The sequence below is a fragment of the Corvus hawaiiensis genome, chromosome 2, assembly GCF_020740725.1.
Source record: "Corvus hawaiiensis isolate bCorHaw1 chromosome 2, bCorHaw1.pri.cur, whole genome shotgun sequence".
Taxonomy (NCBI): domain Eukaryota; kingdom Metazoa; phylum Chordata; class Aves; order Passeriformes; family Corvidae; genus Corvus; species Corvus hawaiiensis.
In genome coordinates, this window is record NC_063214.1 from 41,486,984 (window position 1) to 41,513,882 (window position 26,899).

Below are 26,899 nucleotides of genomic sequence, written 5' to 3' on the forward strand. Positions count from 1 at the left end.
TGTGATTCTTCGACCCCCAGAGGGCCCGGCACGCCCTTTAGTCCCTCCCCCGAACTCCAAGACACGGCTCGTCGCCCCGCCCCTTCTCCGGGCGGGGCCGGGCCGGGCTGCGGGGGCGTTCCCGAGCGCAGCCTAACCCAGCACAGCGCGGGCCGCCCCAGCGGAGCCCAGCCCAGGCGTGCCGAGCCGTGCCCGCCATGGCCATCGCGCACATCGCCACCGAGTACGTCTTCTCCGACTTCCTGCTGAAGGAGCCGCCGGAGACGCGCTACAAGGGGCTGCGGCTGGAGCTGGCGCTCGACAAGATCGTCACCTGCATCGCCGTGGGGCTGCCGCTGCTCCTCATCTCCCTCGCTTTCGCCCAGGAGGTCTCCATCGGTAACTCCGGCAGCACCCCTCTCCCGGTTCCCGGCGGCGAACAAAGGGCTCGGCGGGGCGGGGGGCGGCGGAGCGGGGCTCGGGCGGGAACACAGCGCTCGGCGGGGCTCAGCTGCCGGGAGGGGCTCCCGCTCGGGGCAGGGCGGAGGGCGCCTTTGGGCCGCGGGAAGGAAAGCGGCCTTCCCGGAAAACATTCTTCCGGAGAGCATCCCTAGCAGCAGGCTCATCCAGGTGTGCTGGGCTTCCCGGCCAGCCCTCCCCGCGCCTCCCCGTGCCCTCCTTCTCGCTGGGGCATTCCCTGGCCGCTGCCGTTCTCTCAGCACCTCCTGAGCAGGAGCCTTGTCAGCCCAGCCGGCGCATCTTCTCCCGTGGGGGTGATGGGGAGCGCTGAAGCCGTGCCGCCCTTTGTTTCCCAGCGCAGTTCAGCCTGGAGCAGCCAGCCGGGATGTGCCTCGGAACTGCCTGTCTGCTGCCGCTCCCGGCGCTCGGGGTGTTCGGGAGTAGGATCGCGGTGTCGCTCAGCAGCTGTCAGGGACAGGTGCCACGGAGAAGGGCTGTCAGAGCTCTGCCTTTGCCCTGCAGGCGGCTCAGTGGGGCTGGTCTCCCACAGGACGGGCAGTGGGAGAGCTCTCTAAAGCTTTCCACTGCTCCTCTGCCCTCCTGCAACTGTTCCAGTTCAGTTTTCAATTTCTGCTGTGACTCGCTAGATGAAACTATACTTTACAGGTAAAGGACAGGTTTCCTAATTATTTGACTACCTTTTTTTTACCCACCTCCCCAAGTTACAGAAGTGATCATGCAGCAGCCCGTGGCATGAGGAGTGGAACTAAAGGATCTTTAAGGTCCCTTCCAACCCAAGCGTTTCTGTTATTCTATAAGAATAGTACTACTTGGATGAAGATTTTAATGGTCAATAAGCAGTACTGTCCATTTTGAGACAGGGGTGAATCCTAGCATTTCCAGCCTTTCAGAGATAGTTCGATTTACTGCATGTACCTGTTTATTGCCATTCAGTGTTATATACCTGATCTCCATCATCTACAGGATGGAGTCAAGTGAATGCCAGCAGAATGGAAATTGGACTGGGACTTTGAATTAGTGGTGAATCTGTGCAAAGCCATCATGAATAGCACTGGTCAGATACCAGACTGCTTAAGAGATAAGATGCTCCAGACTGCTGTATTTACAAACAGCTACACACCTATTGCACTAGATGTGGGTTTGCCCCAGATCAATGTGGCCTGCAATACCTGAGCAGAGGAGTGAAGGATAACCAGACTGCAAATGCTGAGACAAGATCTGAGCCCTGTGGCAGCTCTGTTCATCCAGTTTCTGGATGGATACATCCATATTTCTGTACTCTAACCTGCTTCTTTTAGATCTGCTACTGATAATGAGCAAATTTCTTCCTCTTAAAGCGATGAAAAAGAGAGTTTGCATTTCCATACACTAACTTGTATATGGTCCCCTTAATTCTTCTTTCTACTTCTACTCTAGAAGTGCTGGATCCAGTTTGAAACAGTGCCTGTGTACCAATGTTTCTTTCATTTTGTTTCATTTTCCTCCCTTACACAAAGATCAAACACACCGTTGAACTGCAGAGTTCAATAAAGTGTACCTTTCTTTCAGATGAGTTAAGTTCTTATCTTTCAATTATTTCAATATTAAAACTACTTTGAATTGAATCTGTGAGTGCAGTAGATTCATAAAGCAAGAATAAAAAGTGGGCTGCATCTTGCTAGTGTTTCTTTTTGCTTAAAATCCTGAGCACCTGTTAGAAGAAAACATTGGGTTGAAAACTGAGCTTTTTTTAGTTGAAAAATAGATATGAAAATAGGCCCCGGGTATGGGTGAAACTGCACCACGTGGTATCTATACAGAAAGTGATAGTAAATCAGCCGTGCTGCTGTTACAGCTGTCACCTATTTCCCACACAGTCCTTGAAGCTCAACAGGCTGGCTGCTTATGGGACAGTCCAAAACTGCTTCCATTAAAGCATTTGGGGAAACACAGAGGATTTTAGGGGCTGGAAATTCCTGGTTGTCTGAGCTGTGGTGTTCAGCCAGTGATAAAATAGACAGCAAGGTTTGTTTTCAAACACTTCCTGATACAGTCGGGCTCTGAAAAGCTCAGGAGTGCTAAACTGAGGGAAAATGTTGGGGTCCATTTTTAGGTCAGAAAAAGAGCAACTTGGAGGTGGATGTGAAAGTGTTTGGTGGAAATACCTGCCTCAGAGTACAAGAACTGAACACCCTTTCCAAAAATGAATGCTCAGCTCCTATTTCTGTTGTGATAATTGCATTCTTCCCACATCAGATTCTCTTGGCATCTCATCCTGTCATCTTCCCTTCCTGCTCTTCTTTCCTGTTCTGTTGCAGTGTGGTGTCAGACACCTGCAATTTTCTCCTACACGTGGTTGCTCTTAATTGTGTGCAATTATTAAAACGTTTACAAAGACTATGGAAGTTTTTTGAAGTTACCAAGTAACTTTTAGTTTTGGCCGGAGTTTCAGGAAATAAATGAGATTCCAGTGGAATCACAGAGGATTGTCTGCTGGAGGTGTGGAAAACCCAGCTGCAACACCCAGCCAGCGAGCACCGTTGAAACTGTGGGGTTAGTGCCTCCACCCCACTTTAGCATCCTTCAGGGGCAGGAGGAGAACTAACCTGATTAGAAATCCATGGTCAGCTGTAGTTTTGTGAGGATTTTAAGCTGGTTCTGGTAGTGCTTAGCAGTGACTGAGCTGTTCTCTGCTGTCCCTGGGAATCTTTGCTGCTTGAAATCCTGCACTTGTTATCTCTTTGCAGCTAGACCTTGTTTTATACAATTTTACATAATTTTATGTAATTTTATATATACTGGGAAGGTGGAAATAGTAGTAGGATTGTGTTGTACCTGTATATAACATATTATGGCTTAATAATATTTTCTTATATTACTTGGCAGTTCTTGGGTGAATATGCTACAGGTGGTCAGGTAGTGTGGTAATAGAAACCATCTAAATATAGCCCATTCTTCTTATAAAGGGGAAATAAACCTCTGAAAGATGGGTTACCCTCAGCAATTTGTGAGCCACAAATTAATAGAATTTTATCTGTGCCATTTTTAGTAAGAAGAGCTCTGAGTCAGGATTGAGATTCCAGTTTCTGAATTCAGTTTGGGTGTATTGCAAGATGTGCTTTCTTACTGTAAACAGCCTGGCTGAAAACATAGATATTTATTCCCAAGGCTCTGCTTGGAGCAGGATACTGCCGATATAAGCAGGTACAGTCAGATGAGAAGAGAGGAAATTGAAACAAGCTGCTTCATTTTGGCATCTGCCAAAATTCAGCTTAGTTCTGGGTAAAGTATCAAGAGCTGTCAGTTGCAGCTGAAAGAAAAGCAGATGTGAGAGCTGTCCACTCAACATCAAATATTTTCATCTTTTTCCATAGGAAGGCAACTGTGAACTGGTCATCTGTGCTTGTCACCAAATGATGTTGTTTGACCTCCTGCATACAACAGCTTCCAGGCACAGCTGTGCAATGGGCAGCCTGTGCTGGCTGCATTCACTGCAACCTCGTGTGGGAGGTGATGGCTGGGAGGGGATACAAGGAGGGAGGGAGGGAGTGGAGAAGAAGGGAATTTTGTGGTGGCCCCAGCAGCCCTTACTACGTGTTCAGTTTGAGTGTTGGTTATGCATGGCTCATCTGAAGCTGGGATGAAGTAATCCACGTGTTTTAGCATCTCTGTTTTACTGTAGAAGAAAACACCTTGTAAACCTTTCCAGGACACAGAAACCATCACATGTTGAGTAAAGAGGGCTGAGAAACTTGGTTGTAATCGTCATGAAGGCTCCGTCTGTCAAAATGGAGATTTGCTGCACTAAAACCATCTTCTTTCCCACCGGTGCTCTGGTGCATCTTACCATGCTGGAGGGTGCTCAGAGGTGGCAAGGTGGAGCCTTGCCTTATGCTCTACACACCATGGGGTTAATGTCCCCATTGACCACTTTGGACTTTCCCAGTGGTGACAATCCTTGCTTTCCCTGCTCGTTTTCCACCTAATTTCTGGGCACTTTTTTCTTCCAATTTGTTTTTTTAATTTCCATCCTTGCAGTTGGCTACCTGTGGGTTTTGAGGTGCTTTGGCTGGCAGAAAACACAGAGTGAAGGGTATTAGTGGGGAACTCTGAGTGCTGCATCCCAGAAGCTTCTGTGGGTGCCATGATGGCAGTAGTGCCCATCTGCAGTGCCCCTTACTGCATGTCCAGCTGGGCCTGTATCTCTCTATATAAGTTCATCATGTGTCTGAAGCAGTCATGAGAATAAAATGTCTAGAAAGGGGAAAACCCCCCAATATAAATCACAACAAATATACTGAAAAAACCAGTCCTAACTCTTGAATTGGACTCCTTTCCTCTCTTTCTACCCCTTGTCTGGTCCTCCCTGCTGGTGTCTCTCTCCTTTCGTGTTCACAGGTTCCTGGGGAGGCTTTTGGGAAATAGTCTTATCTTGTGACTTCATGAGAGCTGGGGGCTAAAGTTGGGTTGGGTGTGATTAGGCCAAAGACTACTACTGTGGCAGCTGCTGGCTGAGAGTTGGAAAAACCCCTCCCAGTGCTGCTGAAGCAGGCTGTATGCTAATAGTTGACGTTTGCACACCTTGCATTTAATTCAGCAGGATGCTGTGAAACCCAGGGCATTAATGAAGAACTGAGACAACAAATGTGTGAGTAGCTTCAGTCCAAAGCAGCCAGACAGGCTGAGAACTGCTGTCAGCAGAGGTGCAGATCCCAGAAGGACATACTGTGCTGCTCTTTGGCACATAGGGAGTGCTCAGGAAAGAGCAGAAGTTCCAGCATCAGGCACAGGCCTGCCTGGGCAGTCAGGGCAAACTTGTAAAAACATTTACTTTGGTATCAAGTCTGAACTGTCATTGGGTGAACATCTTCAGCTGTTGGTAAGATTTTTTCTTCTGTTTAATTCCTGTAGAGCCAGCTTTACGTTTCCCGTGGAAATGGTGGTAAGCTGCTTTAGCTGCCAAAGTAAATGTAAAAAGCATCATGGGCCTCTGGTACTGCCTGAGATTTGGGGTACCACCCATGTTGATGGTGAAGCTAGATGGTCATTGCCAGTGTTTTGTAATGCTTCTCCTTCAGATGAAGGGAAACTTTTTTTGTCTTCCTTTAATCTCAGTGGTGGAAATTTATTTCACGATGCTTTTTCCCCATGAATCAAAAAACTTATCACTGTGAAGGCAATGCTTGATAAATACCCAGCTCTTTTCCCACTGCATGATTTTGAGACTTCTCTGAGGGATAACTTGCAGCCCCCTGGTGAGAGAAATATACTTCGTAACTCCTCTGACCCACTCCACTTAAACATTGAATCACCTGAGCTTTACATTTTGCTAGTACTCCATTGCCAAAGTACCTTAGGGAAGAGGTTCTTTTCTCCAGTGCACCCATTTGCTCCATACTTCCTTCTTCAACAGGGTGTCCATTCTGTTTCACCCAACCTGCCACTTCAGTCATTCCTTCACGTGTGCCCCTAATGCATGTGTGTACACCTGTACACCCACATGTACATTTGTTTCTTCTTTGGTATGCATTGGGATTTCTTTTTTCATTTTTAAAAATATTTTTTAATGTTGGTGTGGAGGATGTGACTTGGATGGTGCCTGGCAGTCTGTACCTTGTCTATGTGTGCCTTGATTTTCTTGTTTAGGTGTTTCTGTAGTGGCTACTAAAGAGCATAATTCTTGCTAGATAAAATCAGATGTTTGGGTATCATGGCAAGTTCATTTTGCCTTGTGGAAAATTATGGTAATAATTAATGGCCAGGTTTTCCTCCAAGCATATGCAAATCTTTTTGCAGTGACTGCAGAGTATTAGAATCCAAATAATTACTTACTGAAGGTTTAATCCTGTCAACTGCAATCATTTGATCCTGGTTCAGGAAAAATAGTTAAGCCTGTGATTAGCATTGATTCTTGGAAGTCCTCTCTGTTAGTTGCAGTTTCTTAATTAGATGTGTAAGTCAACAGAGAGGTTTTGAGCCACTGAAGAGGAAACCAGTCTGGCTTGCTGGCTTTACCCTCTCTTTTGTAAAGGATGCAGCCAGAGGGTGCTGATCTCTCAGCACATCCTGTCTCACACACAGCAAAACAGTCCAGTACTGAACAGGGACTCTCCTTTGAATTTGAGATTTCCTTGGGGTTCTGAGAGTTTCTTCTCATATGTAGATTTCCTGTGTAGGAGCTGCGGAAGAGCCACTTGCAGGAAAAAAAGGATATTCCTGGTACACATGTGGAGGCAATAGCTGGAAGTTTGTTGGCAAAGCACCCATGAAGATGTGCCACAGCTGGGTGGGGTGGCAGCTTGTCCTCACTGTGCACTGGCTGCAGTGACTCAGGCTTGTACTCTGCACTCAGTTGCATGCCTGCAAGTAATTCCTGCTGCCAACGACCAGCTCCATCTGGTAATCTTGGCACTCTTGGAAAAGTGTCATTTCATCATACGTAGCTGCACACCCGTTGCTGCCTTAGTTTTCTGCAGCTCTTTTGGGTGGTCTCTCTTTAGGACAACCATAGTAAATGGCATTTTTTTATCCCCATTTGTTTGCAAAAATGTAAGTCAAATCCCTATTACTCCTTCTCCAAAGCTAATTTAGTATCCGGAAATTATTACACAAAAAAGTGCATTGCCAAGTGCAATGATAAATTGGCCAGACTGTTGTGACAACTGCTTAACAAATGCAGTCATTTGTTATTCCTCAGCCTTCTTCTGTATATTTTATCTCCCTTTGTTATGGCCTTGTTTGCTGCTTTTCTCTTTCCCAAGCTATTACTTGCAGGAGCAAAGGGCAGGAATGGCTTCATGTCACCAAGCCAGGAGGCTGTTCCTTTTGTAGCAGAGGACTGTTAGCCTCTCATAAACTAGCCCTGTGCATAGCTGTATGCACAGCGGGTCTGTGGAAGGCAGGTAGCCCTGTGCCAAATTTCTCTAATAGAAATTACAGATTTTCTTCTCCACTTCTTCCAGAATAGTCCAACACAAAGTAAATTATCTCTCTGTATATACTGCTATTACTGCTAGGAAGGAAGAAAGGATAGAAAATGGTGACAATTTTCTGAGGCATTTAATGATCTGTGTTTTGTATGGATGATGCACTAAAACATCTTCCCTGTACAAGTCTTAACATTACTACTGTTACTGCATAGTTGTAATTTGAATTAACAAGTGTTTACAAAGAAGACTGCAATCAGTTAAAAACCAGTACGACAACTGGAGTGTCCCCCTGCTTGAGGCTGAGCTCTGTCTGCTTGGCTCCCAAGTCAGGTTTCCAGTGTCCCTACTGAAACACTGGGGATTGTGAGGGATGTTCACTGCTCTGCTGCAGCACTGGCATCACTGTAGCTGTTCTGGTATGAAGTTGTGCCCATGACATTTCGGAGAAGGGGCCTGGCTGCCTTCTTCCTCACTCGTGCCTTTTAAACACTCCATCACTTTAAGTGGTGTTCCACCCATTAATGAGAATGAACACATGGAATGTGTTTCTTTTTGTGGATTCACAAACATGAATAAGACAAAGCATCTTTCTGAACAGTCCATTGCTCTTCCTTTGAAAGGGTCACTTGTTTGCTGCTCCACACTGGGCACAGCCACCAGCAGGAGATTGGTTAAATGATGAGAGCAAGGCATGAATGGTCCCTATCCAGTGGAGAGCAGACATTAAATGCCTGCTTTTTTTCTTTGCTTTTTCTCCTCCCCCTTATTTTTTTTTTTTCTGCAATATATTATTTCTTGGGTTTCCACAACTAATGGAAATCATCTGGAAAACAAAAACTCCCAAAACTTTGGGGGAGTGCAAGTGCTTGTCTGGTGCCAACTTTGCTAAATCACATGAGCTCTACTCTAATAAACAGTAACTTGTTTTCCATAAGGGAGGCTTGTGACAGGTCAAACCACGATGACCAAACCATGTCCTTAAGATACTACAGCCTTAGAAATAATTATAATAGTGACTCATATGGAAAGGCTTTTATTCATAAAGCTCCTTGACTATGCTGCATTGTAAAGAGGCCGTACAAGTTACAAGGCAAATGCAGTTGACTCTTTTTCCAAAACTAGTTCTTGTTCACTGAAAGCTAAACTAGCAAAAAGGCACGACAAGTGATACAATCTTATATTAAATACTTATTCCCATAAAGCACACAGCAATGCTATTAGCATAATTTAGATGAATATATTAAGGGAAAAAATATAGCAATATTTTCCCCCTGTTGGTCTTCTGATATTGGTCTAAGTGTTGGAAGTTGCTTAGAAGAAATGTTCATGGAAGAGCCATCTCCACTCTGTGTATTTATTTGGTGAAATGACTTCCTGTTTCAACATTTATGAAAGTCTGGTGGAAATGTATGTGTGTTGAGGGGATGTTGCTTTCCTTTTCAAGGCTTCAGAAAGATAGTTGAACCGCCTCATCCTGTTCTACTGGCGTTATCTGAGGAGCCACTGATGCTCCATGTCCCATAAGCACTCTTCCCGGTTGAGGTATGCTGTGGGAGGAGTCACATGGTGCCTGTGGCTGGTCAGAGCAGAATTTAACCTTAAGGCTGAGGCTGGCCAAATAGCTGCTCTCACTGTCACTTAGGGCCTTGATCTTAATTTGGAGCTCCTGAGCAGCTGAAGAGGCCCTGGGAATGAATGGGGATGACGGTGTTATGCATAATCTTGGACACTGGTGAGGAGGGGCCTGGCACGCTTTGGGGGTGTCTGAGGCCACAATTTCTCAGCCAAAAGTTACAGGGAAATCCTTGTTTCTACAGATATAACTTTAACCCCTCAAAATAGTTTGTAGACTCAGAGGCAGAAGAAGTGGCAGCACCCTGGGAAAATGTGCCCTTCCATCATTGCAAGGACTGCTGGGCTGCAAGAATGGTGTTTGAGGTCTTGTTACAACAGACATGTGAGCTGTAGGTTGTGCTTTTGGGAAATTGTGACACAATGGTATGTGCTGGCATTTGTTGCCTCAGGCCTGATCTGATCACACTTTGTATCTGTTAGTTCCCCTTTGGCCAACCTGAGTTAAGTGCATGTGAGAAAGGTCTTTAAGGTCACATTCCCCACAAAACTTACGGAAATTGGCCGAAAAGATAGGTGCTTTTAATATGCTGTCTCAAGCCTTAGGAGACATCCTTAGATGGATCCCTGTGGGAGTTATGGCCTTTGGGTGCAGTAGGACCTCAGTGACCCTCCTTCCTGCAGAACTGCTGTGCTTTGTCTGATCACTTAACCTGAGAACTTTGGATACCATAACATCTTAAGTGTGTGCTTTTTTTTCTAAACTTGTTTTCTTCTTTTTTTTAAATCTTTCAAGGGTGCAATAACTTCTGCTTTGTTTTCCCAGGTGCTCAGATAAGCTGTTTTGCACCCAGCTCTTTCTCCTGGCGACAAGCTGCTTATGTGGACTCCTACTGCTGGGCAGCTGTGCAGCAGAAGCAACCATCCCACAACAACTTAGAAAACATACCCTTGTGGCTGCATAAAGTATGTATAGGTCTCCATCACCTGGCAAAGTTATTCCCACATAGAAACCTACCTTTGCCTCACTTGCTCCTCTGCTCTGCTGTAGTCCTTGGCTTTGACTTAACTCTCTATTTTTAGAATGTTTTCTTTCCCGTACTTCCAAAGAGGGGTAGCACTAGAGAAGGTATTTTCTCCTTCTAAATAAAGGGTCACCAGTTATCTGACACAAGAGTAATGTTAACGTTGCTGCATTGCCCTGGAGTGATTGCTTCACCTGGCTTTAGCCAGGAACTATTTTAAAACTGGAATACAGGACGCAAAACTGCCTTAAAGCTTGTATCAAAAGCTTATTTTAGGAAAACAGGGTAATGAAAACATTTTATATTTTGACTGTGTTATTCTTGGCCAGTTGTGCATGCAGGGAGACTTATGGCAGACAGACATTTTGGGAGAGGTGATATTAATCACTGGTACCAACAGGTTTAACCCCTGTCTTCAGCGTACTCTCCTGCATGTCCACAGGTAAACTATGAGCTGGCTTTCACTGCTTCAGGTAAAGCAGCATCATACCGAATGCACAGAAAGAGATTCATTTTATGGGTTAAAAGTGCAGTAGGTTTTAAGATACTTGAGCTGGCTCAAAGCAGTTAGCTGAGGTTTGGCAGGAGTTACACACTGAATTAATGCCATGCCTGGAGCTGACTCAACTCGAGAAGCAGCTTGAGCCTGCTTGAGCAGTGCTGATGCCAAAATAAGAAATGCTGTTGGGTTCTGCAAATTTGTGTTCTGCCTTCCTCAGCCCTTTTATTACTTGTCACAGCAAATAAACCCCTGGCATCTGGGGGCAGAGGAGAGCCTGGTGCTAGAGCGAGCTCAGGTATGGGACCTGCAGCACCTGTATTTCTGGCTTTTGCTGCTGTGTCCTAAGCCTCAGGTTTTATTATAAAGTCATCTGGTGGTATTTTCTCTGAGAGACTATTCAAGGCTGTCTCTGATTTGTTTTCTGACTCAAATCACTAACTGAGGATTTACTGCTGGCTTCTCCTGTTATCTCCACTAATAACCTTGACCTATTAGTAGGTGTGTGTTTCATGAATGTTAAAGCCAGACTTGTTGGTTTCTAGCCCGAACTCTTCCTTGCACAGTTAGGGCTCCACTTCAGACCTTCTACAGAGGCCAGTTGAAGCTGCTGGAACGCCTCACGGTGCAGGTAGCTTGCATGGCTGGAAACTCCACCTGCAAACCTGGATAGTTTGCTGTCTCTTTCTCTTGAGGGAATGAGTTCATTACCGAAATTCTTTCTGTTGAACTTCATGTGAGAGTCACCTGCTGATAGCACTAAGTCTGCTTGTTTGCCAGCCACAAATAGCTTAAGCACTCATACTTTTACGATGCAACACGTGTTAATTGGCTAACTAGTGCTGTATCAGAAATTGCTGCAGTTCCTCCCGTGACAGCTTAATGGTATATGATGTTTCCTTGTAAATGCCCTGCAAACTGTCTGCAGGGAGTGCATCTGAACAGCTGAGCCAGAGGCTGTAACAGAGGCTGGTGCCTCATCTTAGCCTCCTAGACCCATGATTAGCCACCCACCCTTCTGATCCAGACACTGGGAGCTGCAGATGCTCTTCGGAGGTCAGTGTTAGCTAATATACTTCTGGTTGCTCATCAGCCTCCATGCTTTAAAAGTTTACAGGGAAGGAGTGACGTTACAGCTGTTTAACAGTGAACTTTGGCTCCCACTGTGGTATCTGAAGGCTGTTCTTTGCATCCAGGGCCAACAGCTGCTGGGTGGCTTGGGATCACTTCTGCAGGAAGACAGGGCTTGCTTGGGTGGTCTTCCCAACCTTGCACTGCAAAGTATGTACAAGCTCATTGCTCTGCAGATTTTGGGTAGATAATAATTTTAAAAATGAGTAGAGCCTTTTGGTAGCACAGTGATGTTAAGGAGAAAAGGGAGACTTCCTGTGCTCAGGTCAGTGGAGATCTGACTCTGCAGTGTCAGGGACAGGGATGCACACAGAGGGACAGCAGGGATCGTTAACAACACTTAAAACTTTTCTCCTCCTTCCTGGGAAGCAGAGCTTTTATTTGCAGGTTCTTTCCAAAGCTTTGACTCACTTAGTATCTCACTGTATTGTCATGTGGGAAGGCTCCATAAAAAATGCTTAAGGAGGCATTATATTATGGATTTGGGGGAATGAGATTGTAGGCCCCGTTCCTGATTAAAGGGGATGGATTTCCTTTTGGCATGCTCTCTGTGCTCTGTCAGAAGTACTGTCTCCTGGGACAGTGCTCAGTGTGGTACAGAGAGGAAGCAGGAGCAGGTAGCTCTTTGGTGAGGAAGCCAACTTGTAGCAACCTGCACTGCTTTTGTTCTCAGCATCTGGTTGCTCTGGAGGATTATCAAACCCAGGCTGCATTGCAGAAAAACTGAAACCTTCCCATTTCCCTCCTTCCCTCCTATTTCAGAGTTCAAGTTTACTCTGGGATTTTGGTTTTTTGAACAGTAAAATGCAAGTTTCAGTTCTGGGCACTCCCCAAAGCTTGGCACCTTTACTGGTTGTCCTTTCTGCACTAGGAGATTTCTCCCAGGGGTTGAATTCATCAGTTTGGAAACTGAGAAAGAGCATACTGCAACCTTCTGGCTTTGTTGACTCTCTGGTAGTCAGTGTGCTCCTAGAGGGTGCCCAGGACCCCTCTCCATGGAGAACAGGAGTTCTGAAATTTACAGTGATCCTGGAAACTCTTCACACTGGATAACCCTTAGCAGGAAGCAAAAATGAGTTGTGTACTAAAATGCACAATTCAATAAACAAAATACCTGCAGATAGATAAATATAAAGAAGAGACTATGGTAGGTCCTGCCTGCATTCTTAGTTTAATGCTAAGATTTCCTCCTCTTTGTCAGTGAGAGATCTGTCAAAAGGATTATATTGTTGAGTTCTCTGACAAACCTCTTCAGGTTTGTCATTGATGAAACTTATTCTGGTCAGGCTTTACTCTTTTGTTGCTTCTGTTTTCTTATGGCATTTTCCACTCTGGTTCTATTCCCTTAAGAGGTTTATTGTGTCTGTCTGAAGAGTAAGAACAGAGATACAGGTTTTAGAGGTGAGTGGTAAAGACAGACAGTGATGGGGGATGGAGCAGTTTTGCATTTGCCCACCTGGTGCAGACAGTTTGCTCTCTAAAGATGAGTGCCCCACCTGCCAAGTTATTTTGGCAAAACTTGTCTTGATCCTTAACTGGAAGGAGAAGAGAAGCTTTTTGCCGTTGTGTGTGGGCAGACCTTGCAGTCTAGTTGAGAAGGAGAGGAACTGCACTGTGAGCCTTTTTAATCCATAGTGCACAGAAAAATTTATAAAACTTCAAGTAGGAGAACAGTGAGCATCATCTTACTGGCTCTTGATAGCAACCAAGCAAGCTGAGGGGTAGTTGAACACTGAGAGACTGACCACTTTATAGTCCTGAAATTTGGATTGCTAGGATGGAGCTGCCTATGATCAAGAATCTTCTAAAGATTTTTTAAATTACTGTATTTTCTAGTCTGCTGCTAACTGGGGAGAAGCAAAGAAGAAGATACAGGTAAGCAAAGTAGAAGTTAAGGGAGTAGGTGGTTTGTCCGAAGAAGGGGATTTATACTCGTATGAAATGCAGGGAAACAACTCACCTGAGTGTTGAAAGAAGAGGTCTGCACATGTGGCACAGCCACACAGGAGAGGTTGGTTGCCTGGCTCAGATATCAAAGTGCAGAACAAGTGCTTTGGGACCTGCCGAAAGCATTGCATACAGAGAGTGGGTCTGCAGTCTTTGTATGCATGAAGTGAAATTACATCATTGAAAACCCTCACTTTTTGTAAAAGAGGTAAGATTTACCATGAACCCTTGAGTTGTTCTTTGAATCATTTGTCTGAGGACACAAAAACAAGCCTTGAGGTTATTCATTATATTGATGGTACAGTTATAATCATGATTGTTACCTGGTTCTAGTTACTCATTGTTTGTACAATTTCTTAATTGACTGAGGGCTCCTCATGTTTCACCTGTAAACCCTACCCAGAGAGATTAAGGGCTGTCAGAGCAAGGAAACTCATATGCAGATGCATTTATAAATAATTATTTGAAAATGTAGTGTTAGAGCTACTTAAGTTTGTTGCAGATGGAGTCATCCACTTCACTCATGAGAGAGAGGCAACAATGTGTTGATATAAAACAGTGAACTAACCAGTTCAGTGGTAAATGTTACAGTGGTTTAACAAGATTTAGTGGGAAGATACACTTCATTATTTAGTACATGGAGGATAGAATGAGAGTTGCTAGGGAGACCCTCCTGTTGAGTCATGAGGTTCAGAAAGGACTCCTCTGTGTTCTAAACCCCTTCTCAGAGGGGAGTTCAGGTGTGGCTGGGTTCCAGCTTAGTCCCAGACTTGCCAGCAGTTTATGTGTAAAGGATTATATGTGCACTGTCAACCCTTTATATCCCTTAGCTAAGATTTCAAGGTTTATCATGCTGTTAATCACTTAAAGACAGCGTGCTACAGCAAGGAATCTCTCAGCCTTGAGGAGTAACCTTGAAAGGTATCCCAGCTCAAGGGGAGAACCTGACATGCAGCCTGCAGCTATGCTGGAAAGCTTAGCAGGCCCTGGGCTGCCCACTGCTTTTGGAGTATAATGATTGACTTGTAGTCATCTTTGTACATCAGCAAGAGGTCTGGGTCACTGTTCCAGGCAGTCCTTGACTACCACATTGCCATCTGTCACCCAAAGTCCAGAATAAACTGTATACAGCCATCACAGCCTCCACTGGTGATTATGGGTTGAGATGATTTGAACTGGAGAAATACAGTTTTGAAGCTATATCAGAACAGGAAGTATGTAACAGGTGGGATAAAGGTCACATAGGGTTTGAGATTCACTTGTAGGTTTGGAGATAGGATAGGATCTCAGTCAGAATGATGAGTCGCTTATAGCTGTTTCTGCTGAACACCAATGAGACATCTCCCATTGCTGCAAACAGGAATAGAGTCATATCCAAAGGGATTTTAATGCATTTGCTTCTGGCAACATGTAATTACTGTCATTAGCCTGTTAGGAGCTTATTGCCTTTGCTTGGGCTCTTTCCAGAGACAAAGAGAAAATTGGAGCTGAAGAGGGAGACATGTCACCATGTTCATGTATTTTAAAGTCAAATGAGTGAAGGCACTTCAGTGCTTCATTCTTTGTTGAATATTGTGTGCCAGTTAATTTTTCTCAAAGTTGTTATCCAGACCTGTGCAGCTACAGTTTTGTGCTATTGTACTTAAAGTTACTCTTTGACTATGGTCAGGTGGGTGGAAGTCAGAATGTTTTCAGTCACTTGTATAGTGCTTGCCCAGAGGAAATAAGGACTTAAGATGCAATAAATTAGAAAGCTGTTGTTTTCTAAATGCCATTAAAGTTATTTTCATCTTCTTCCAGCCATTTTTATCCAGACCCTGGTAAGCTTTCTGTAGATTAGGTCCTTGAAAATGCCCTTTGTGTCACTCCACCAATTCCAGCTATTTTTTTTTTTGCATGATAAAAGCATATTTGAGGTTATAAAGCAGTTATTTTAAATGGCCTTTTAACTTATTTGCTATGTATTTACTTCATCTTAGCACAGTTGAAGCTGGTAATGACAGACTATTTTGTGCTTTAGTCTGATTTTATCTTTCACCTTTGGGAGAGTGTGCTGCTAATGCATCTTTGATAAAAGTCTTGTGATTCCAGCACCTTATGTGCTTCTGCAAATGGACTGCTCAAACACCTCTTCTTCTGTACCCATGCACGTGTTCTTGCTGAACAGTAGCTGAGTACTAACAAATTTACTTAAATGGCCTGGAATGTGCACAGGGCTCAAAGGCTACTGCAGCAGTACAGAACAAGGGGCAGCCTCTTGGCTTCCAAGTGCTCTGCTTCCTTGGGACCAGTGTGACATCAGACTAAGAGCCAAGCAAAGCAGAAGAACCTGCTTCCATCATCCTTAGCTTTCAGGAGCTCAGCAATACTTAGCAGAAAACATACAGGGCACTGCAGTTTGAGTTCCTGCTGCACCCACCACCCGTTTTGTCAGTCTCGTACTGAATATGTTGAAAAGGAACTTGATAACTACACAGCAAAGGAAAAACTTGAGTTTTACTTGTGGGCTAGTATCTTTCTCTGGCATAGCTTTGACACTACAGTTCTTGGGATCAGTGACACTTCCTTTTACTTCGATGCTACAAACTGTCCAAGACTGAAGTAGCATTTCCTCCTTGCGTATTTGGCGCCTTGGGAGCAAATAAACCGTCAAACCATAAACCGTAAAAGAAAGGCAGATGGCACATGCTCGTCTGTGCACAAATACCACAGAGTCCTCTTCTAAAGATGGGAAGTCATTATGTTTGACTGTCAAATGTAGTCAGAGGAGCTGGACAACCCAAGTTTGTTGTTCTGAAACCTAGGATTCATGCCAGATGACTTTGCATTTTCACTTCTGCCTGTCATTCAAGGCCTTAAATTTTAATGATTCAAAACAATTTTCTGGTTATCTAAGCCTACTGTTAACAAATAGAACAAGCATATCTTTCATTTTTAAAAAAGCCAGGGTCTGAGAAGGATGGAGTTGTGCATCAAGTGCTGTGGAGGAGCTGACAAATACAGGCTTTTGTTTGCAAACTAAAAGAGCTGGACTAATGATCATGTTGCTGCTCTGGTTTTGAGACCATTCAGAAAAGAGTTGCACAGTGTTTACTTATGCAAAGCTACAGCTACAGCTTTGGGAGTGATGAGAGCCTGGCAAGGGAAAGCCCAGCAAATGCATAACAAACATGCCTTTTCCCCAGCAGTGTGATGCTTCCAGGTGAGGAGGCAGTGGTGAAGGAGCTGGGAACAGCCTAACAAGGTTGGGGAGAGGGGGACATTGGAGGACATCTGGGACAGAGCAAGAGAGCTGATGCCAGCGTGCTACACAAGTGCAGAATTTTTTTAAGGTATAAAGGAAGACATGGAGACTAACAGTGGAGGTTTTGGGCTGTGACTTCAGTGTGACAACTATCTTGCCTCTTACCGTGTGTCACATAGGACGCAGGGTAAAGAGATCTTTAGGAATATATGCGATACTGCTGATGGCAGCTCCAGTTTTGAGGGTCACAAAGGGAATTCATAAATCTTCTTATGCCTGTAAAATTTGAAATGAGTGAGTATTAAAGCCAAGAGGTATAAACCAATGTTTCTACTTCTACATAATACAGAATTCAGAGTACTGATAGAGCCTGGATATGAAACCATGAAGTTTTGGGTAAACCAAGGCATCAGGAGTCAGACCTGTGAGGCCTGGTGGCATTGTCCACAGTGATAAATAAGAAGAACAAATTCTTGTGCTGTTGATGAGATGTCCAAAACACGTTGGACATGCCAGAGCTTTCCATCTCAATTGGAAAGGCTAGACCTGGAAGAAGGAAGATGATCTGACATTATCTGTTGTGTGCAAAGAGGAAAGAGAGGCAGTAGTGAGGGCAGAGCTCTGCACAGTTTTTATGGGCTGTTGTGGGTAGGGGAAGTCAGTCATTTAAGATCTAATACATCATATGCATTCCTACTGCCAGTAATAACACAGGATTTTGCTTTAATGGTAGGTGATATTAGAAGTAATTTTCCTGAATAAAATGTTCCATAACATCGAATTATTTACTTTGTGCATGCAGAAATTTAATCTCTCTTGATTAATGCAAACACAAGTTAACATAGTAATATTAGGTCCAGATTTTCATCTTTTTAAATACCTACAAATGTACGTGTAGCTTTTCCACTTGCACTGATTAATGACTTCAGTTCAAGCTTGCTCTAAAAATCTCCACTGGCTTTGCCAGTGAGTGTGCATATGCACATGGCTGTAACACTTGTGATGTCTTACATCTGTTTCATATTTGTTTACTGCAACTAATTTAAATTTCCTTAGGAACTGATGCTGGATTTGAGTGAAGTCTGCTTGCTATCAAAAGCTGAATGTGATGAATTAGAGGTTGTCTGAATTTGCAGCACCTTTCACTAAGTGCTTGTCTAACCAGGTCTTACATCATGTCTCTCTCTGTAAGGGTAATGTTATGTATGATTTTATACTTTGAATATCATGTCAGAGTAGATAGAAAACACCATCTTTCCTGCAGCTGGGAGGAATTGGAGTTAAAATTGCATGACAAAAACTACTTGTTGATGAGTAGAAGAAAGAAAAACTTCAAACTTGTATTTTATACCTGCTTCAGCCCTTTCCCTAAGCAGCGGTGACCATGTAAGGGCTGACTTCTCAGTGCTGCATTAACACCAGACCATTCTGATGCTGTGTGTTGGTTTCCATGTAGATGTTATCTGAAAATATTTAAATACCTTGAAGTATTGCAGCCACATTTACATCCTTTACAGTCACTGTATATCACGCACTCTGAGCATGTATGTTTGTGGGCATGGAGAGCATGTAACAGCTCCATTATTAACCTCCTGACAGCTAATGGAGAGCAGGAGAGATTTTGCTGGTGGCTGGAGTGTTTTAGTTGCTATGAGCAATGGTGACACATCGGGCAGGGAGAGTTAGGCGACAGTATCCTCTTCTTTCGGTCAGCCCCTCTGACAGCTGCTTTGCTTTGCTCTTTGTTTTTCCCCAGGTTAATGCTGTCTTTCTCAGTGTCAGGTCCAGCAGTTACGAATATGCAGAAATTGTTATCAGGATTGAAAATGTTATCAGGATCATGGCACCTTTATTCTGTGGGCTTTTGTTTTTCCTTCGGTGGGGGGAAGCCCTAAGCAGCCGCAAGGTTACTGGAGCTGTTGGAAAAGACATTTTGCTTCCCTGTATATCCCAAGTAATCAAAAAATTGGGTTTTACTAGAAGGATTTAAATAAAATTATAGGGATTTAATAGGCTTATAGGAAACCTAGTACTTATGGAGAATGATGATGTTTGGCTGACTGACTTGCTTCTTATGCAGGTGAAGCCTAATCAGGGTTTTGTTCTCCCTGCAGTTCTTCCCATACATCCTTCTGCTCATTGCTATCCTGCTGTATTTACCGTGTTTGTTCTGGCGCTTCACTGCAGCACCTCACCTTTCCTCAGACCTGAAATTTATTATGGAAGAACTTGACAAAGCCTATAACAGGGCAATCAAAGCTGCTAATAGCATTCGAAGTGGAGACCCCAGGGACCCTACTGACTTGATTCCAGCTGCTAATGAGAACTTGACACAGAGGTAAGATGTTGGGGCTTGGCTTTCTTTGCTCTTCTCTTCATGTTCTTAACAGATGTGATGTCTGTACTCACTTAGAAATTTATTGCAGAGGTTTGAATGGTGACCTGACACACTTTTAAGTTTGGTTAAAAAAAATATGATACCTGAAATGATTACTTTGGCACTTGGAGCTGGAACTTAGCATGTTCTTTTTTCAAAGAAAACGTGTAATGAGCTCTTCAGATTACTTACTACCTGAGGTGTTCCAATTTCTTTAGTTGCAGTAGGTGTTAAATAGTTTTGCCCACCACACTGTAATAAAATAGAGATACTGCAGTCCTCATTTCTCAATGTTCTTGACAGTTGCTTGCACACTGTCAAGTTACTTGTCATCTCCTGTCCTTTAAGATCTAGGTCTGCAAAGCTTCTGATAAAAAAAAATTATTAAAAAAACCAAACATCAAATGCAACAAAAGTGACCCCCTCCCCCTCTGATCAAGTTGGTGCACTGTTCCAACCAGATCTATTTTCTGTTTTCTTCTAGGTCAGGATACATGTTTCTCTCTGTATGTGGGGATACAAATAGTGCAGTGGGGACTTAGGTCTCTGCTTTGAAATGTGGAGTTAGGTCTTGACAAGTAAAAAGCCTTCTAGCGTTCTATTATTGAACAAGTGCTTGGGGAGTCTGCTTTTCCACATGGATTTGCTTACTCTACCTGTTTTGTACTGGAAAAGAACAAAAATATTTTGTTGCCATGAGGGCTATACTTTTTTTTCCATTTTCCAGTGTTTGAACTCTCTCGTTTCTTAAGGAACTTTTCTGTATTAGAATGTTGATATTTTTCATTTATCTGCTATTCTGTTGGTTTTCTATTAACTTCAATAAAACTACCCTTAATTTACCTCAATAAGAGCATGTGAACATGTTGGAGTGGGTCCAGAGGAGGATTATCAAGATGATTAGAGGGATGGAACACCTCTCCTGCAGATGCAGGCTGAGAAAGCTGGGGTTGATCAGCCTGGAGAAGAGAAGGCTCCAGCGAGACCTTAAAGCACCTTCTGGTACCTAAAAAGGAAATACAAAAAAACTGAAGAGGAAGTTTTTAGAGGGGCATGTAGTGAGAGGACAAGGGGGAATGGCTGAAAACTGAAAAAAAGTAGGTTTAGATTAGGTATTAGGAAAAAATTCTTCCCTGGGAGGGTGGTGAGGCTGGCACAGGTTGCCCAGGGAAGCTGTGGATGCCCCATCTCTGGAAGTGCTCAAGGCCAGGTTAGGTGGGACTTTGAGCAACGTGGTCTGGTGAAAAGTGTCCCTGTACATGGCAGAGCACGGGGATTGGTTGGAAATAGATGATGTTTAAAGAACCCTTCTAATGCAAACCTTATTGTGATTCTATGATTTTAAGAGGGTTTCCAATCTTGTATTTCTTTTCGAGTGCTGGGTTTTGTTGATATTTGGGGTACGTGAATGCTGCAGCATCTGATCTACATGATTTGGTGTTTTTTTCTCTTTTTTTCAGTTTGTGGGAAATATCTGAAAGCTACTTTAAATACCCAATTGTGGAGCAGTACCTGAAGACAAAAAAGAATTCAAAGTGCTTAATAATTAAATACATTACCTGCCGTTTACTCACACTAGTAATTATTTTCATTGCATGCCTCTATCTGGGCTACTACATCAGTCTCTCCTCGCTGAGTGATGAGTTTCTCTGCACTATCAAAACTGGGATCTTAAAGAATGACACAACTGTTCCAGAAGTGGTTCAGTGCAAGCTTATTGCTGTTGGTGTCTTCAAGGTACTCAGCTATATTAACCTGATAGTCTATCTGCTGGTAATGCCCCTGGTAGTGTATGCAATGTTTGTTCCGTGGAGGTGGAATTCAGGTGTTCTCAAAGTGTATGAAATCTTGCCAACTTTCGATGTTCTGAAACTTAAGTCAAAGCATTTTGATGACTTAAGCCTTTACCTTCTCTTTCTTGAAGAAAATGTGAGTGAACTTAAATCATTTAAATGCCTTAAAGTGCTGGAGAACATTGCAGTTTCTGAGAAGTTTGATGTCATGCAGCTTTTGGTAAACCTTGGTACTATTAAGACTGATACCATAGATGGGAAGCCAGGGACCGCTGAGTTGGAGAAGCCTGAAGAAACACCTATGGAAGAGCGGGAAAAAGATGCAACAGAGTTACGAGGTAAGCTGATCTAGATGTGTATCCCTACCAAAAACTTACTCATATATTCTGTAAGATAATGGACCTGCTTAGTCCTTGCTGTGTTGCCTGCTGTGTAAGTGCTATAACCTCAGAAGACTGTGGTGGTGTAGTGGCACAGCTAAACCGTGGAGTGTCTGTTAGGTTGGTGGTGCCTGCTGACATCTCTGCTCTGGCACTAAGGGGCTTCAGCTGTTTGCACTTTAACTGTTTAAGACCCCCTGCACAGTAGGAGAGCTCTAGGTTGGTCCTACAGTAGGTTGTGCTTGAAGGAGCTCTGGTGAGAAAGCTGGTGGTTTCAGGACTTTTTTCAGAAATTAGCTCCGAAGTGTAGTAACTGCTGCTTCTGCTTCTGTTCAGGCTTTGGCAGAAGTCTTCGGTGAATATAAAAATAAGTCTGATGCTCAGAAATGCTGCTGGCAGAGGAACAGAAAATGACAAAAGAAGGGAAGTGGGACTGGGGCCAGTGAACATGCTCCTGTTCCTGCTTTCACAGAGAGCAAGGAAGATTGACTGTAAAGTGATTTTTGCCAAAATGGTCCAAGTCAATCTGGATTGGTGCAATGGTTCTCTAGATATCTCATCAGTCTGCAGACATGGTCAGCTTGAGCAATCACTCTTACATAAGATACAATCTAGGGTTCTGTCCTAAAAAATGTGGCGTATCTTAATTGTGAAACCAGTTTCTTCCTCAAGTACAGAATTAGAGAAGCCAAATATCCAGGGGGAGGTATAAACCAAAAGTGATGATGCTTTAAAACATTTAGAAGCTTACCTGAGTATGTGAGCACAATGCTGAGGGCAAGTTAAAGAGCTATTTCAAAGGCAGGAAAAGAATAAATCTATTTTCTCTTCAGAAAGCTATGCCCTGTAATTAATAAAAAAGAAGCATCAGTACCCAGGGGTTAGCTGTTCCTCTGTAACTGGGTCAAGCAGTTGTGGTAGGCTGAGATTTGGAGAAGTCAACAGGAGAATTAGAACTAACAAGCAGAATTATTTTTGGACCAGAAGAAGCCCTTTTGGCAGCCAGCTCTTGTGCAGCAGCTTGGAGTAATTCTGACAGAATATAGTTTTCCTCTCAAATCTGTCCCTTTTTCAAAGAACAGGTGGGTTTGGAAGTAAAATATAAGAACCTAAGGTGGAGGTCTGGGCTCAAGGAGCTGAAAAAGTTAATCGAAAATCTGACTCATTTTTATCTGAAAGAAGAATTTTGGAGATTGTTTTCATCTCACAAAAACACTTCAAAGACTTATTTTTGTCCAGAGCAGAACAAACTCATGCTTGAAGCTCTGTTTAGATGCATTGCAGAAAGAAGCTGCTGTTTTTATGACCAGCTCTGGCTGGTGCAGCCCCTGTCCTTCTGCCAGGGGACAGCTGCAGGCTCCACCACCCATCAGCTAAGCTTTGCCCACAGCTCATCATCTTTTCCTCTGTCTGTAGTGGTGTCAGCATGTTTTAATTAGGGACTGTGTTAACAAGTGGTAGATGCTGGCTCTGGGAGAGAGATGTGCAGGGCATCCTGCTGCTGGGTGTGGGGCAGCGGAGGCAGCGCAGGACAGCCGGCAGTGCAGCATGGCCTTGGTGGCAGTTCCTTTGTACACCACAAGTCGAGGGGTTTGATGGCCCTTTCTCTTCTAAAGCTTTACCTTCTCTTCAGTTCTGACAGACCACGATGCAAGTGGCAGTGTGGCTACGAGGGAGGACAAGAGACTTCGCCAGAGACTCATAGATTCTTCATGCTGATGACTCCCAGCTGCAGGAGCCAGGAGCCCCGTTCTGTGGGAAGGCTCCTCCTCTGCCTCCGCTGCGCTCAGCGCAAGGTGCTGCTCTTTGAATGCAACCATTCTCAATCGCCTGACAGTTCCCCAGAGGCCAAACTGGTTTACAGACTACTTGTTATACAATAATCAGGAGTCATGTGCCTGAAAAAGCGTGTTGTACACTTCCATTATTTATCAGAAAAATCAAACCACATACAAGGAGGAACAAGAACAAAAAAATTCTGTCATAACAAGTGATGTGCACTGAATGCAGTTGAAGCTGGCAGCTGGACAGAGCTTGCTGCATATTGTAGAAGGATGGGAAATATAACCCTTTAGGTAGCAAAAAATATGGCCACATTGCATCCTGAAGTGTTGCTCTGCAGCAGTGGCCATCTCAGTTCTGGGGTTTAAGTAAGGTAACTTTGGTCTCTCTGTCCTGGAAAAGGTGGGGCAGGGATGGGGTTTTATAATGAATCTGGTTAATCTGTACCAGATGGTGGCTGACACTGATACTGGCTGTGTCTTCGTGGGAAAAATAGAGGTTACTCTGTTCAGCTTGAGATGTCTTGGTTAGTCATCCCAACATTCGTGTCTGGGATAAAGTACTTGACACTGGTGGAAAAGAAACTACGAATAGTTTTAGTGTTAAGAAGGTACTGTAAATATTAGGGATTGTGAATTTTCTGTGTGTTAATAAATTAAAAATGTCTTAACACTTTTTTTACGAAATGCAATGATGTGAAAGCTAAATGTTGGTTTAATTTCTATCTCTCAGTTGTTTTGGTCAGATTGTCTAACAAATCCACCTTGGAATTTTGGGCTGAAGATCAGTGAAGTTGCTTCTGTTTTTGTAATGGTTTGTCGAAGTTATTTCGTAATGTTTTTATGTGTGGAATTTTTCTCAACGTGTCTGTAGTATCAAATGCAATATTAGTTGTGCTGTTTTCCAAACCACACTTGAGAAGACAAATTAACTTGTATTACAGTAGCACCCAAATGCCTCAGCAGAGCCAAACACCCAACAGCCAAGGTGAAGTAGATGTAAATACTGTGAAAGGTCGTTCTCCCCCACACACATTGTGACTCTATTTTAATTAAAGAAAAGATGCTTAGTGTATTGGAACGGCCAAAGTAAGGGGGAGTGTTTGTATGTTGGAAAACTGTTGTGGTTTGTTATCAGACCATGTGGGGAGAGTAGAATTCAGCTTTAATGTTGACCCCCCTGCCCAAGACCTCAACCTTCATTGAGTATTAAAATGACCTTTGTCTTGAAATGGTAGGTGCAGGGTGAGGTGGGTGGGGAGTGAAGAACCGCAGTGGTGGTGTGTATCTTTCACAAATGTCATATACTGACTTATTTTTCTGTATCGTCCATGTAAGTGAAATGATTTGCCTGTCACCTCCTCCAAGTCGGCTTTTTAAACAAAGGAGGACTTCTTTTATAGCTAGGTAGGACTTCCAGTTCTGTAAGACTTCCATTTGGCAGTTCCTTTGTGTCACCCACTTTTGTGCTCTTGTCTGCTAGTATTCTCCGTATGGTTGTGGATGAGGGGCAAACAGGAGTGGGTGGTGTTACCATTTTTGCACAGAACTCTTTATGTGCTGCAGCAGATTTCAGAGATTGTGTCCCTATTTGAATCTGGCTGCTGTTGAACAAGTGGATCTGAAAGTGCTGCTGTGCTACACTTAGGGCTAGTACTACAAGAACTCTTCAGTTTTTATATGGCTTTCAGCTAAGACAAGCCTTATTTTAAAAGACGTTTTTAAAGCCGTATTTTATGCTACCTCTGCACAGCACACAGCACAGCTGCAATCCTAATGTCCCTTGCATTACCAGCACAGAACAGGGCTTATATTGGACACTGGTAGTCCAAACTGCTGGATTTTATTGCCATACTTCTGCCACCAAGCCTATGAACCCTCTCACCTTTCCTAGATTGTCTGGCTATGCTGATGTGTTGCTGATGGTCCTTTATATGTAGGCAGTGCAGGTGCACATTGTGCATTGTGTGTCTTGGACAAGGAGCTATAGTGCAATACTAAGATTCTGTGATGTGGATGTGTTTGAACTGTTTGATGTAAGTAGAGTTCTCAGTCTTTAAAATTCAAAGCTCCTGGAAGCCACATGTTCATGTTTCATGTTGGATATGTACCTAACTTTTTACTTATTTCTCTTCTGTATTTAAAAATGACTTGCTGCAGTGAATCTGTTGTCTTTTAAAGTGTTTAATAAAATTCCTGTCAATCCTCCTCGGTTATTAAAATAAAACCAGTTTTGTCAACTACAATAGCATAAGTGTCTGAAGGTTCCAGGAACAGTCACGTGTTGCCATAGTGCAATACATGTGGGCTGATGCTAAACCGTGAGGAAACATTTTGGACAGTGATTATAATTCTGCTCTTTTAATTTTTGTTCTCCTAAAATTGTCAGAGCAACATGAATTGGTTCAAAATCTGTTTAAATTTGAAAAGCTGTTCAGAAAGTGTCAGCACATGATAAATAGCATATCCATTATGTGATTTATTATCTACAAATTGGCCAGTCTCAGCACATTTGAACTTTTCAGCTGTATCTTCCTGTTTTAAGATGTGTTTCTTAACTGCCCAGCTTTAGTGGCACTGCTCCTGCTGTGTTTTGCCATTTTCAAAACATGGGCTGAATTCCAGTTTAGGCCTTATGGAAAAGAGTCCATCTTCAGCCTCTTCATCACTACACTCTTTCTAGAAACAGCTACATTTGTCTGTCTTCTTTTAAATACCCCAGAAAATAAAATGGCAGTGTCAAGATTCAGGTTTGGTCCATGTCATTCTTTCTCTCTCCTTGTCTCTCCACCACTTGGGTATTAATAATCCTCCAACTGCAGGAGAGCTCCAATTAGCTCCTGTGCACACTCTTTGCCTTACACTGGCTCTTGCGTGATTTAAAACTTGTGATTTAAACTTCAGAGAGCAAGTAAAAATGTTTATTCCAGTAGCAGATTGTGTGCCTCTAAAAGCAGCTGTATTCCACTGTTTTTCTGCCTCTGGATGTTGTCAGTCACTGTTAGAATAAAGGATGAATTTTGTGTCCATTTTTTTCCCCTTACTGGGAACAGTAGATGTTTTAATAGCAGCTTTGATGACTATTTTAGTGCCTAAGCCTAGAGCCCCATTAACAAAGGTTGTCCTGGCTGCACTTTATGAGCAGGAAGACAGAAACTGAGTCATGAGAGGTTTTCTGAAGATGGAGGTGGTAAGAGGGATTTAACCCCCATATCCTCCACCACCACTGTCTGCTGTCTATGGTGGCTTCTGTCTGTCTGTTAAAACTTTGGAGGAAGGAAGCCCCGTGGTATAAATCTTTATTTTTCAGTAATGAATGTCATGTGGCTGATATGAACAATTTAAGTTAAACTGTTGTGCCCTAGTGAATAATTAGTTATCTAATCTAATCATTCCTATATCATCTGGATTTCCTCCGTAGTGTGCACAGCCCACAGGAAGCTTGTCATTCATTATTCTTTGATGAGTTCTCATTAAGAAGCGTAAGCTGGTTTTATGCTGCAGGATACTGGCTGGATTTTTAGATTGCCTGGAGGGGAAGAGAGCCTTGAAGTCATGCACAGCCCCCCATTTTAGAAGGGACAGCTGTGAAGCCAAGGGACTGCCATGGAGACAGGAGTGGGGCAGCTCAGCCATGAGCTGGGGGTTGGATGGGGGCACCAGCAGGAGCATGGAGGAGGATGTGGGAATTCAGGAACACTGTGCCACAGGAACCTGGGGGGATTATGAGCTGGATCACCAGACTCTAACTGCTCAGTCCCTTATCACCCTTTTGAGCATGTC

At 43.6% G+C, this 26,899-nt stretch overlaps 1 protein-coding gene across 2 annotated transcripts; it reads left to right on the forward strand.

The window, feature by feature from the left end:
• The first annotated feature begins 109 nt into the window (after window positions 1–109).
• On the forward strand, window positions 110–25,865 carry PANX1 (pannexin 1). 2 transcript variants are annotated; one of them, XM_048294565.1, is made up of 6 exons: window positions 110–378; window positions 9,766–9,905; window positions 13,431–13,469; window positions 18,900–19,123; window positions 20,623–21,293; window positions 22,969–25,865. In XM_048294565.1, the coding sequence occupies exons 1-6, from the start codon at window positions 198–200 to the stop codon at window positions 23,052–23,054; spliced, it is 1,341 nt and encodes a 446-aa protein (XP_048150522.1). In that variant the 5' UTR covers window positions 110–197; the 3' UTR covers window positions 23,055–25,865. The 2 variants fall into 2 exon arrangements, with proteins under 2 accessions (XP_048150522.1, XP_048150521.1); XM_048294564.1 differs by lacking the exon at window positions 13,431–13,469 and having other exon boundaries at window positions 116–378.
• Window positions 25,866–26,899: the final 1,034 nt, after the last annotated feature.

Bases quoted from the DNA above. Each gene is read 5' to 3' on its own strand.
- PANX1 (XM_048294565.1), top strand. From the start codon at position 198: ATGGCCATCGCGCACATCGCCACCGAGTACGTCTTCTCCGACTTCCTG. The intron at 9,906-13,430 runs GTATGTATAGGT...TGTATTTTCTAG, and splicing joins TACCCTTGTGGCTGCATAAA to TCTGCTGCTAACTGGGGAGA. The intron at 19,124-20,622 runs GTAAGATGTTGG...TCTTTTTTTCAG, and splicing joins AATGAGAACTTGACACAGAG to TTTGTGGGAAATATCTGAAA.